The 13,922-nt window shown below is 46.2% G+C and overlaps 1 protein-coding gene across 8 annotated transcripts in view; it reads right to left on the reverse strand.

Moving 5' to 3' along the window:
- LOC121293749 (rho GTPase-activating protein 44) overlaps positions 1-13,922 on the reverse strand; it is a 366,274-nt gene that overhangs the window by 6,306 nt on the left and 346,046 nt on the right. For 3 of the 8 annotated variants that reach the window (XM_041217014.1, XM_041217018.1, XM_041217017.1), the window contains one exon: positions 6,051-6,404. The exons of 1 other annotated variant lie outside the window; for it this stretch is intronic. In XM_041217014.1, coding sequence (XP_041072948.1) covers positions 6,051-6,404 — 354 coding nt within the window. Of the gene's footprint in view, positions 1-384; positions 528-1,581; positions 4,403-6,050; positions 6,405-13,922 lie in introns of those variants that run through there. 4 more of the 8 variants (XR_005946594.1, XM_041217016.1, XM_041217015.1 and 1 more) reach the window with 4 other exon arrangements.

The following is a 13,922-nucleotide window of genomic DNA, read 5'->3' on the forward strand; positions in this document are numbered from 1 at the left end:
CAGTAGTTTGTTGGATAGTGTGGGATATTATCCTCACACTGTAATATCATGACATCCCTTATAAATAATAATAATGAAATGGAAGAGGGCAAAATATTTCATACAAATAAAGCAAGTTACATTTAATTACTAAAGCCATGGGATCAAGGGATTCATTCAGGTATATTACATGGTAGTAAGGGACAGAAAGTAGGGATACTTTAAAAAGAGCAAGAGTCACTAATTAAACATTGTTGAATTCTGTGCCAACATCAAGCCATGCAACTCTGCTTCAATCTCATGCAAAGGCCAGTTCAGATGAGTTAGTGGTGACATACAAATAGCAACTGAAGGAGTTCCAGAGTTAGCTGAAGTGTCAGAGGGGAGGTTGTTTCTCCAGCTTACCCTAAATTCCCCCTCACACTTAGCCAATACAGACTCATTCTGGTCAAACAGCTGCAAGTATGAAACATAGGCACCCAAAAGGCAAAAAGAACATCATAGAAAATTTGTTCAGAATTTTGAAAACGATAATCAGAGAAATTCCACTGAAAAGAAAATTTATATCAATCACACAAAGTTGAAATGTAACACACGCAAGAAATTAACTGTCCATCTTGGTAAGAAACATATAAACTACAATCAAATTAAAATGGAATAATGAAACTCGGAAAAAAATATACACGTAAAAGCTTGTATGAAATGTTATCAACTAAAAAAGATTCATATTTTCCAAATTATCCTTCAATTTATAAGACCAAATGCAAATATTTCTGATCTATTTGAATAGTTCAACTTGCTCCCTCCTCTTCTCAATTGACAGTGCTGCCCCTTGTTGGGTTATGATCTTCTGGGTGCTGCAGCCCACTAGTACCCCACCCCCAAATGGCTATTCTAGTGTAAGAAAAGGCAATCAATGTTGGTAACAAAAACAGAATTACCTGGAAAAACTCAGCAGGTCTGGCAGCATGGGCGGAGAAGAAAAGAGTTGAAGTTTCGAGTCCTCATGACCCTTCGACAGAACTGGGTGAATCCAAGGAGAGGGGTGAAATATAAGCTGGTTTAAGGTGAGGAGGGGTGGGGGGGGGAGTTGGGTGGGGGGAGAGAAGTGGAGGGGGGTGGTGTGGTTGTAGGGACAAGCAAGCAGTGATAGGAGCAGATAATCAAAAGATGTCACAGACAAAAGAACAAAAGAACACAGAGGTGTTGAAGTTGGTGAAATTATCTAAATGAATGTGCTAATTAAGAATGGATGGTAGGGCGCTCAAGGTACAGCTCTAGTGGGGGTGGGGGGGCATAAAAGATCTAAAAATAATGGAAATAGGTGGGAAAAGAAAAATCTATATAAATTATTGGAAAAAACAAAAGGAAGGGGGAAGAAAAAAAAGGGGGTGGGGATGAAGGAGGGAGTTCAAGATCTAAAGTTGTGGAATTCACTATTCAGTCCGGAAGGCTGTAAAGTGCCTAGTCGGAAGATGAGGTGTTGTTCCTCCAGTTTGCATTGGGCTTCACTGGAACAATGCAGCAAGCCAATCTTCTCCGCTGATGCTGCCAGACCTGCTGAGTTTTTCCAGGTAATTCTGTTTTTGTTTTGGATTTCCAGTATCCACAGTTTTTTGTTTTTAATCAATGTTGGTAGGATGTTCAGTCAGGGAGTTTTGTTCCGTTAGTGCCAGCAGCAATTCAGGAGTTTGTTCTACATGTTTAATACTATTTTTGTAATGCATTTAATAGAGTGATGACATGGCCATAATCAATTATAAATCAGTGGAGAACAATGCTCTCTGCCTCCCTTGCACTTCCATAATTCCTTTGCCATTTTATTTGCAACAGCGTCCATCATTTTCTATTTGAATTGGATGGGCCACTTAAATTTATGCTTGTATTTCATGTCCAAGAGCAACACTCCTAATGACTCCAAGGGGTATGCCAATGTAAGTTATATTAACATAAGCTCACTCTTGATGTTAAAGTAGCCTTTCTGATATCAGTTTTAAACTTACCTTATGTCAGATTGAACTTTCACTCTCCCGTCCCATGGTTATGGTTTAATTGTGTCTAGATCTGTCTTTTCTATCCCATTCAGTATTTTATACATCTTCGCTTGCTATCAAATCCCATGATTCATTAGTTAGCTAATGCTGAATTCTATGTTAAGCCAGATTGGTAATAAGCTTAGACACAATAAATCATCAGTGACAAGAGCCAATCATTTTTGCCTACCTATGGACTATTGAAATTATAATTCATTTTGCATCCACATGTCTGAACAGCATCGATGTTATACAAAATGCAGCTGCTGTTTGACTTGCTTGGAAGGGAAGTGGGTAAGTAGAAATATTTAAGTGTTTGGAGAGGCTTTAAAAATAGATCATTGATAAACATGCAGCAGAGCTCAACTTTTCTCCCTAGCAACATAATAGAGGCAGAAAACTGAAGTGAGGACACTTATTACAAATGGCTTCAGCTTCTTACATTTAGAAGTCAAAGTTCCAAAAGCAAAAATACAGCCACATGGAACAGGTCGATGTTTATTGATATGAAAAATTCTATCTACCTGGTTGGTGGATTTTGATTTTCTATGAGAAAGAACTAACAATTCTTCATGAACCTTTTCCTCTTTGATAATCCCATTTGGCCCAATCGGTCTAAGATTGGGCAAATTGCTGCATCACAGACATGGGAAACATAAGCTCAGAATGACCCACAAGGAAACTTCAGCTGTTTGGCAGCTGCTGAGGGTGGTGGGTTGTGGGTGGGGTGAGGTGGTGAGGTGGTGAGGTGGTGGGGGGGCAAGGAAATTTCAGAGCACAAGCCAGGCTGGGCTATATTGACGACTTAAACAGCTGCACTGTCCAGGGAGAGAGCAGCACTCCCCTGTTTGATGTAGAAACGTAAGCAAAAGAAGAGAAATAACTCATTTTAAAAAGTCTATTGACAAAGAAGAGAGAGAACAATTTGGGACAATAGCCCTCTTGTTGGAAAACTGTTAAATTCCATTCAGGAAAATGAGGTTGTAAAATGCATCTTATTAAAAGCCTGAACAGCTTTGAGCCCAATTTTTATTCTGTTGTGTCTTTGTTGTTTTGATACCACAATCGAAAATAATTACCAACTGGATGAGACAGGGAAATCAGTGGAGCGAGGTGAACTAAACTAGAATGGTTTGGAAACATTTGCATATAATCTTAGGCACTGTCCTGAACTTAAACTTTAAAATTGAGTTCATTATGATAATACATAATAGCACTTCATCAGAAATCAAATATCACAAAATCAGTGAATGAGTGTTTGATCAAAAGGATGGTTATTGGAAGCTTTACTAATACTTTCACATATCCATATAATTTTGGTGAGTTTGAACTTAAATCAGATGAGCAAATGGATTCTCAAGCTAGTTAAATTAATTTACTCAAATTTTATTTTTTGTGGAACGTTTGCTGTTTGGTGGCAGGTAAATGATCACTTTCTGTGTGTCCTGTGGTCTTCTGACTATTGAAACAGGCTTACATTGTTCTTGGCAAATGTGACAAAATAGATGTAAAATTGTAAATTGCAAAAGCTGGTTAAATTATTTGGCTTTTAAGTGACTGTCAGAAGTTAACAGACCTGCAATAAAAATAGAATTCCTCCTCTTCCCACTAGAAAAAAAGTTTCATTTATTTACATATATTGATTCTAGTGGGCCTATTATTTCCCAATCTCTTTAAAATAGTAAGTCAAATCCCAGTGTAAAAGGTGCTTTAAATCAGTATCTGGTTGCCCACTCCAACAATATAAGGTTGACATTTTTTGGGCAGTGAAAGACAATTGACCCAGCGTAAACCATCTTCTGAAAGTGTTAATCGTAACATTAATATTCTTCAAAATTGTTTATTCTTTTCCAGTTCTTACAATTGAATCTCAAAGGATGATATGCAGACATCATACATCATATTCTTGGAGTACTGATGACTGCATTTTGAGATGAGTTGGTCTATTCTCTACCAGTTAGGTTGAGTGGGGTACCAGGTTTACCAGGTACATCAATCAAAACAGTGCTCAATCCCATGAACTGAGTCATGTTAAGTACGTCATAGTGTATCAGTACTGCATTTCTGTCACATCTGAAATACATTTTTCATGGTTGTCAGCAAAGGCCATTATCAGTGGGTAGAAGAAGCATTCTTCCCAAAATTCAAAGAACAGTGAAATGTGAAAGAGATGCTTCCAACTGAATTTTCACCAGCTTCAGAATATTTTTCATCAGTTGTTTCTCAAAAACGAAACCGCAGAGGTTGAAAAGGGTTTGTTGCTAGGATTCTGGAAATCAGTAATGTACCAGCCAATTAAAGAAAGACACTGCCTTGTGACACATCTTGAAGGCCTTTTTGCTCGGTTTGTTACATTTTACACAGGATTTCTTCTTCACTGGAAGAATTTTCTGAAATTAACATTATTCATTATTGCACATTTACATTTAGCCATTGGCAAGAGGTAATTATTACACATAGCAATGAATTTACAGGGCAGTGATTGGCAACATGATGTCACCTCAATAATGAGGTTGCCTTTTAGTGATGAGCAAGGTCATGTCCGCAAGTGTCCCTGGACATACTGTCACTCAGCCTTCCGAGGTGACAGCATAAGCAGAAACTGGACTTGCTTTTGGAAGTGATCTTGTTTCTAAGCAGTTCCACCCTCCCATAGAAACCAACCATGTGGAATTTGGTTAATTGGTTTTTATCTTCAGCTACAGAGGACGGTACGGTGACTAAGGACTTGGGACTGATAAATAACTGCTTACGCATAAGCCTGTGAAACTACATCTGTTCCTGTAGTCTGCCCTACAATGTGAATAACATAGTTATAGATAGTTATCTGGACATAAGTTGGAATTGCTGAACCATTTTTTAAGCAGTTCTCCAGTTTTAACAGAGCATAAAACAAATTTTGGAAATAAAAGTAATTGTGAAAAATTCACTATGTGAATTGTTCAATCAAAAGTGCTGCATATCTCGAGGGCGATAACATCTCCTGCCATAAACTTTGCTTATTTTAAGGTTTTGTGGCAAAATGACCATGGTTCAAATCATGCATTTGAATTCTTGTTTTATCCTTTTACATCACAATATATTAACAATGAGAACTGGTAGAAATACACATTCAGGAATTCATTTTTAATGTGTTTATTAAAAAAATTACATTTAAATTCATGTTTTCCTCCAAATTCTGTCATGAAATTTGGTCATTGGCCAAAGTTATTTTCTATTGTCGGGAGGCTGGGACATTCCAAGTGGGAGCCTCTTTACAATGACTGTCAGTATTGCGCCAGTCAGCCAGTACACAGCTCATTACAGGAAACACATGTTGCACCAGTTAAGTTTTACATGATGGTAGAACGTTTGGTTACCATCATGTCTGGCAGCCTGTCTGAAAATGGAAACTGATAGATTCAAGTGTCTTTAGACAGTGTCAGGGAGCGAATTAATTTTTGCCACACACTTAACCACCAGATATTGTGGTGTAGTGGTTATGTTATGGACTAATAATCCAGCAATTTGGGGAATATCAATTCAGTTCAAAAAATTTGGAGGATAAAAATATAATCAGTAGAAGTGACTATAATTGTCTTAAGAGCTCAGCAGTTTCTCCACTGTCTTTTAGGGAAGGAATCCTGCTGCCCTTGGTCAATTTGGCTTAGCAGTGCCCTCAGGAAGTGGCCTAGCAAGTCATTCAGTTGTATCCAGCCACATGCAGTGGTTCAAGAAGGTGACTCACTATCACCCTCGCAGGGCAGCTAAAGATGAGTGATAAACGCCAGCATTGCTAGTGATGCCCACATTCTGAGAACGAGTTAAAGAATCTCTTATTGATTTCATTTTGGAATAATGTAAATGTTTAAAGGTTTTGAATCAGTAGACTATTTTAAATAACTTATAAAACAAGAATTCAAAATCATTTCACTGATCTTATCATTCCAAACTGAATAATTTAACAACACTTAAATTCATTGATTTGCAACGCAACGTAACATGTTAGCACTATTCTGTGTCCTCTGCAATGATTGGTAAATTAAGGTAAACTCATACCTGTAGACATGCTTTCTCCAGCTGACAGGTTGTCTAAAATTGTATGGTCCAAAGGCTGTGGACTAGACCCAGGAAGGCCTGTTGTAGGAGGCTGTGGAGGTGGAAGGGTGGGTCTTTGTCTGGGCTTGAGTGTGGGTCGAGACTTCGTTAAAGTGCTTGTCTGGGATGGAGGAGAGGGCAGGGATGGAGCAGCTGGGGGTGTTTGGCTTGATGGTAAAGTGTAGGTTTGAGGATAGTTCGCAGCATATGGTGATGGAGTGCTTGGAGGTGTGGGAGAAAGGCTTGCTGGGGAAGGCTGGCCTGCTGCCTGGTCAAATGGGATTTTGGGAGCTATGGGGACCACCTTCTTTGCAGCTGTAAAGGAAAGAGAGAGATGATATCTTCAGCTTGCGTGTGTATGTTTTTAAAGGCACATTTGGTAAGACAATATATCATTTCAAAAAACAGCTGATTGGCAAAATAAAAGCTAGAAGATCAAATCAAAAATATATTTTACAGCTATAGTGCTCTCTTTAAACTGCTCGGCAGCGCATCCCAGAGGATAATCTGTGCTTCGCATGACAGGATGGGGAGTTGTGCAGTACACTGGAGAGGAAATGCAGAGCAGCAGACTGGTGAAGAAGGGCTGGACATCAGCAAGGAAAGGCTGAGGAAGGCCCTGGGAGGAGACGCTGAGCTGTGCATCAAGGAGGGGAGGCCGAACTGTACACTGCGGAAGAGAAAGTTTACATTGCCTAACAGCTGTTTAAAATATTAGTAAGCGTTACTAAACTATTTAACACAAAAGCAAACACTGTGGATGCTGGAAATTGGAAACAAAAGACAAAAAGTGCTGGAAGCACTCAGCAGAATAGGCAGCATCAGTGGAGAGAACCTTGTTCATCAGGTTCTGATGCACGGTCAGTATTCTGTAACATTCGTTCTGTTTCTCTCTCCACAGATGCGACTTAATTTGTTGAATACTTCCAGCATTTTCTGCTTTTATTTCAACTGTTGAATATGAGCCCACCAGCATTCAGAAAATCTAGCTGTTGTGTTCTCCTCTTCGGAGATTCGGTGGGGACCCTGCCACCTTTCCACTTCCTCTCTGATTAAATCCAGGGCAGGAAGGTCCGCGGGTAGCCTTCCTGTCCTGCTGCCAATTGAGGCCCTTAAGTGAGCAATTAATGCCTTTCTAAGGGCCTCATCTGTCCACCGCTGGTATTAACCCAGCGCCAGGCAGGAGGCTCGCTGAGTGAGCGATGAGCAGACTCTGCCGTGTGTGCTCGCAGGCTCCCAGGAGTGGCGGCCCCTCATTCAAAGGCACTCAGTGCCTGATCGAGGGCCCCAGCCTTGGAAAGGGGGCAGCTGCATGCTGAGAGGCACCACCTCTGCCCTTGCTGCTGACACCCCCCTCCCCAGCGACACCCCCTCCCAACCCTGTCATCACTTACCTGTGCCTGGGTTCCTACTCGATCTGAGGCCTTGGGTGGATGTCATACTGACAGTAGTCCACCCGCCCCCCCCACCCCCCCCCCCCCCCCCCCACCCCCCGTGATGCTGCTGAGTATAGAAGAACTGCCGGCCTCTGATTGGCCGGCACACTAGGTGGCCGGGACATCAGCCTCAGGGCCTCTGACCCCGGGATAAGGCCCGCTTCCGGCCTAGATGTAGTGGACCTTCCCAAAAGCAGGTGATGCAGGGGTCTTGCCAGCTATCCGACATCTCCACAAGATCCCACCCACAGTCTGACTTCAGACCTTCCAGAGGAGCCTCCAACATGGTTTGTGTTGCCAGACAAATCCAATAAAAATGTTGAGGACAAAAGCAAGAATTCTTCATTCCATTTATCGATCTGACCAAAGCATTTAACTCAGTAAATCATGAGGCTTGTGCTCCCAAGGTTTGGATGTCCAAGAATCTTCTTCACAATCCTACAACTTCTTCTCGATGATATGACCACAACTGTTGTGAGTGGGAGATCTGAAACAGATGCCTTTAAATCTCAGACCGGGGTCAAGTAAGGCTGTGTGATAGCCCCCATACTATTTACAATCTACCTGACAATGCCTGTTCACCTCATCAAAGATCAACTGCCCTCTGGTGTCAGTGTTAAATACTGTCTAGATGGAAAACTCTTTGGTTGTCTTCGTGCCAAAACTAAATTGACCTCCATAGATGACCTCCCCATGACCTACAGTTTGTGGGTGGCTGCATTGCCCGCTCGCACCTGATTAGTAAACTACTCTCGACCTCTTCAATTCTGCAAACAAGAAACTCAGCCTGTCCTTGAACATTGCCAAAACAAAACTCATATCTCTAAAGGCCACCCTTAGTGAATCAGCTGCATCAGCTCAGCCTTCTACAAACTATAGCAGCAAGTGTTTGACAACAAAGCCCTCTGTAAGTCAACGAGAGTCCTAGGGGAGAATTTTCCCCATATCGGGCGGGGAGTGTGTGAGCAGCCGCTGGCAATTGGGACCGCGTCGCCATTTTGTGTGGGTGGGCCAATTAAGGCCAGCCCAGCGTGTTTGGTGACTCCCGGGGACAGTGGGCGGAGTTGGGTCAGCAATCACCGCTGGGTCCAATAGCGACCCGGCGGCCTGGTTAAAGGCCAAGCTGCAGCTGCTCCAAGGCTGCTGTACATGGCCAGAGGTTGGGGCCAAGGCACATCTAAAACAGCCATGCAGGAGGGTAGGGCGGGCGGCCAGTGTGTGCCCAGGTTTTCTGACGAATGCCTTGCTGCCCTCCTTGAGGAGGTGACAGCATGGTGGGATGTGCCTGTTCCCAAGGACAGGAGGAGGAGGCCACCCCACTTGACCAAGTGTGTGTGGGAGGAGGTTGCGGAGGTCATGAGCTCCCACAACGTGGTGCGGCGCTCATGGACCCAGTGCCGTAAGCGATTCAACAACCTGAACCTGCTGCACGCTGGAAGGGTGAGTAACATGTTGGCATCGTTCACTGCACCCATCATGTAACCTTCTCCCCCCCCACCCCCCGGTGCCCCACCCATGTCTGAGTGTCCTGAGTGCAATGGGTCAGTGACGGCCTGTGTCCTTAGCTGGGTGGCCCACCAGATATTCCCTATGTGTTTGTCACCCTGAGGGGGTGGCGATGAGATGGGTTCTGCACCCGCAGCATGTGGTACAGTGACACCCACATGACTGTGGTGGGGTCAACCTGGAGGAGCTACACCCAGGCGCACTGGTCAAACTCCAGGACATGTGGAAGTCAGGGTGGTGACCTGGTGTGAGGGGATGTTCAACAGTACAACCATCACTTATCAATGCTATTTCTTCATTTCCAGGAGAAGAATTCTCATAACAACGCCGAGCGGCTGAGGACTGGCGGTGGGCCTGCCCAGATATTGCTGTTCAGCCGCTTTGAGCAGGAGGCACTGGACCTGGAGAGGTGCCACACGCCCAGGTCCACTGGAGTCAGAGAGCCTGGGGTTCCACGGGCAGGTATGTGTGGCCAGCACTCAGGTCACCAGTAATCTCCCAACATCCATACCATTGCTGATTGTTCAGTGAGTGATGTTACCAACATGACTTGGCCAGTGCGTGTGGAATGATGAGCGCTTGATGATCCAGGGGACAGACATGTACATTGACATTGCCCGCAGGCTAACTGATCGAATTTCCTTACTCTTCCTTTCAACATCATCGGCACACGGCCGGGAGCAGGAGCAGCAGGAGCCCCTCTGACACCTGAGGGCCATAAAGTTTCACCTTTAGAAGCGACACACCATCTCTGCCAGGCAGGAACCAGCGCAGGTACTGGCACCTTAGTGTGGGCATCATATCTTCGGCTAGTGTCCCAGGTCACAGCGGTGAGGGCACTTCACAGTCACTGGAGCAGCTGGCAGAGGCAGAAAGTGCCGATTGCGCCTGCAGTCGGAGGACTGAAGAGGCCCAGGCACATGCTCAGTCTGCGGCAGATGATGAGCCTCTGGAGTCGTGGGCGATGCAGCCAAGTGCTGACATGCGACTGGATGCGCGGGAGCATCTGGTGGAGATACATGGTGCTCTGCTTGGCTCAGTGTCAGTGGTGGAGGAGTCTACGTGGACCGTGGCTGATGCATTGAGCCTCATGGCTGAGCGCCAAGCTTCCTCCATGGAGAGATTGGTGATTCTCATGGAGAGACAGCTCCAGGGACAGGATCAGGGGTTCCTGGGGTTGTGCTCGGACCTGAACAGCCTCACATGGGCATTTACCTCATGTGGTCAGCGCCAGTGTGGGCAGTGGTTTGGCCACCAGGTATTCCCCCTTGGTGCCCATCCATCTACGGTGAGCAGGGAGGGCCAAATGGACCTCACATCAGTGGACAAGCTGCCTATCATCTCTGCTGGTGCCTCTCAGGGCGCTGCAGGTGAGGGCAGCAGCTCCTCTGCCCCTCTGCCAGTGACCATGGCACCCAATGAGGCTGCGATGACTGGGGAGGTGCCAGCTGTGGAACTGGCAGCTCCCTCCCAGGCGGGTCCATCACTGGCTCGATGGGCCAGAGGACGTCCACCAAAGTCATCGAGGCCAACAGGACAGCGGAGAGAACAGGCTGTCTCAGATGCCACTGCCAGCGACGGGACACTACAAAGACGTAGCACCCACAAACGAAAGATGAAGGCACCTTAGGTACATCCCGGGTTCATCACTCGTGGTTTTCTGTTGGGACCCACCCCCAAGAGTTATATCGAGCTTTGTGTGAAGTCCAACACAATTTTATTTCTGTTATGTGAAGAGACTTTGGTTACAGTATTAAGTTAATGTTGTCTCAAATGGCTGTGGGTTCCTCTATTTTTGGGAAGGATTCCTGAGATTGGATGAGTGATTTGTGTGTCTTTTAGATTTATTGACTGCGCCCATCGCCAATCCTCCTATCCAGACAGATGAGGTCTCCAGAATGGAGGCTACAGGCCAGGCTGGTGTTGGAGATCCATATGTGCAGTGCTGGCTAAAGGTTCCTTGGATTAGAGCGTCCTGGGTATCCCTCCCTCCCTGGGGTATGTCCGGGTCAGCCTGTGCCCCCTCATCATTTCCCTGTGTGTGTTCATCCTCGGACTCACTGCTGGACTCATCGTGCTCTGCCCCAACCACTCCATCTCCATCTTCTTCACCCATTGTGTCCCCCCCTTTCCAGCGCAAGATTGTGGAGAGAGCAGCATCCAACCACTATCAGCGACACTCGATCTGGGGGTTACTGGAGTGCGCCCCCTGAGCGGTCCAGGCATCGGAAGCACATCTTCAGAAGACCAATGGTTCTCTCCACCACAGCCCTTGTGGTGCCCTGGCTCCTATTGTACCGCTGCTCAGCTTCTGTTCTTGGATAGCGGAGAGGCGTCATGAGCCACCTTCTGAGGGGATAGCCCTTGTCACCCAGCAGCCATCCATCCAGCCGGGCTGGAGCACTGAAGAGCCCCGGCACCTGGGAGTGTCTGAGGATGTAGGTGTCGTGGGAGCTGCCTGGGTACCTTGCACAGACTTGTAGAATCAGCATCCTGTGGTCACACACTATCTGCACGTTCATGGAGTGGAAGCCCTTCCTGTTGACGAAGGCACCGGGCTCACCTGCTGGCGCCTTGATGGCCACATGTGTACAGTCTATAGCACCCTGGACACGGGGGAAGCCAGCAATGGCTGCGAAGCCTCTGGCTCACCGTGTCTGGCTGGCCTGGTCCTAGCGGAAGTGGATGAAGGTCAATGCCCGTCTGAACAGAGCATCTGTAACCTGCTTGACGCAAGTGTGGACAGCTGATTGGGAGACACCGCAAAGATCACCCACCGAGCCCTGGAAAGAGCCAGAGGCATAGAAGTTGAGGGCAGCTGTGACCTTTAGAGCCACTGGCATGGGGTGTCCACCCACACAGTTAGGGGAGATCTCAGGGCCAATCATCTGACAGATATAGTTGACTGTCTCCCTGGAGAGGTGGAGCCTCCTTTGGCACTGCACCTCAGACATATTGAGGTAGCTGCTTCGCTGCCTGTAAACCCTGGCAGCAGGATAGTGGTGTCTTCTGTGGCCCCTTCCACCTTGGACTACCTCTTGGCCCTGAGCCCCTTGTGCCTGCGCCTGACCTCCCAAAGGTGGCTCCCCTGGAGGCTGAATGTACACTCCTGGCCTCCTCACCCTTGTAACCCACTCTTCCTCCCTAGCTGAGGTGCCTCCAGTGGAGAGATCACCTCCCATTCCCAGGCTCAGGGAGGCTTGCTGAAACCTACAGGCCCCAAAACAAATCCTCGCTGAAAAGTGCTGACCTGAAGGTTATGAGTGGATTCCAAGCAGCTGCTGTGCGTTTGAGCTTTCTCCACCTCACACACGCAACTTTCAATAACTCCTGAGCACTAACTGTTCAATGTCTGGATTCGCAAAACCTCCGATCCCTCTTTCCTGCCCGTGGATGAGGAACATTAAAGTTTCGGATAGCCGTCTGCCCGTTGTGTTTGTGCGATGAGCCGAATATCACACGGACGCCTTAAATCCACCACAATTGGAGCCTCAACTACCTTAATTGGCCTGGTAATTACTGGCGGCTGCGCAATGGACATCATCACGTGCCTGCCCAGTGAAATATCGCGATGGTGCGCGGTGACGTTGAGACACATGCCTGACATCACCGTGCGTCATCTTACACATCGGCATGCGGGTCCCTCCCCCTGCACACTGACAGAAAAATTCTGGCCTTAGTGTACAGAGCAGTTGTCACCACCGCACTCCTGTACTGCAGTGAGACCTGGACTGTGTATCAGCAACACAGGGAGCACTGGAGAAATTCCATCAGCAACGCCTCTACCACATCCTCCAGATTCAATGCCAGGACCTCTGAGGAAACACAAGTGTCCTTCTTGAACCATCTCCACAAGCTCCTGCAAAATCAACTTCGATGGACGCTGTGTCCGGGTGGCCAAAAACCACCTCATCCACCAGCCCTGTTTTCTCAATTCTCAAATGACCAGATTTCCAGGGGAGGACAAAGAAAACACTTGGAAGACACACCGAAACTCTCCCTGAAGCAAGGCAGCATTGACATTAATGACTGGGAGCAACTTATTCCCAATCTCTCAAAGTGGTGACAACTTGTCCATCAAACTGCATCAAACTGAGTCACAACGTCTTAACGATGAGGCAGAGCAGTGGCAGAGAAGGGAAGAAAAGGAAGCAAATCCTGCACTCCGGATCCCACTGCCTCTCCCATGTGCCTAAAGATCAGTGGATCGAGAATCGGCCTATTCAGTCACATGATGACTCATGGCAGGAACTCGCGACTCAGAGTGGATGATATTCCTCGAATGGAGAGACAGCTGCTGTCACCAATGACGATGCAAGGTCAGAGTTCTGAAAAATTAGTTGTCTCTCTCCCTCCACAGGTGCTACTTGACCTGCTGAGTATTCTTAACACTTTCTGCTTTTATTTCAACTGTTTACTAAGTGCGTACCAGCACTCAGAAAATCTAGCATAAAATACCAATCAGTCACCCAGAAGATGACCTTTCGATAGGCAATTATTCAAAGATAGCGGTCATCAGGAAACCCACCCAAAATGATGCCTTTGAATAGAGCGCAGTGTGCTTGTATTGGATTTCCGAATGACTGAGGCTCATTGTGCTGCCTGGGTCTACACTTGGCTTTTGTGCAGATGCCTCTGATTTGCAAAGCTCCAACCCACACATGCGGTAAGTACTGTTCCTACTAAATGTGGAGAGAGACTGGGAGTTTTGGAGGAAGCCTATGTATTCCACGTGTTCAGACTACTTCACCCATCCTTGAATCTGTTAACCAGTCAATCTTCAGGAGACACAGCCTTGTTACTAGACAAGTTTAATGTACATCATGATCCTGTGTCCTTGTGATGCTTCTCAGTGTAATATTGCAAACGGACACAAAATAAATCTGCAGTC

This window comes from Carcharodon carcharias, chromosome 22 (genome assembly GCF_017639515.1).
Source record: "Carcharodon carcharias isolate sCarCar2 chromosome 22, sCarCar2.pri, whole genome shotgun sequence".
In the NCBI taxonomy this organism is placed as follows: Eukaryota; Metazoa; Chordata; class Chondrichthyes; order Lamniformes; family Lamnidae; genus Carcharodon; species Carcharodon carcharias.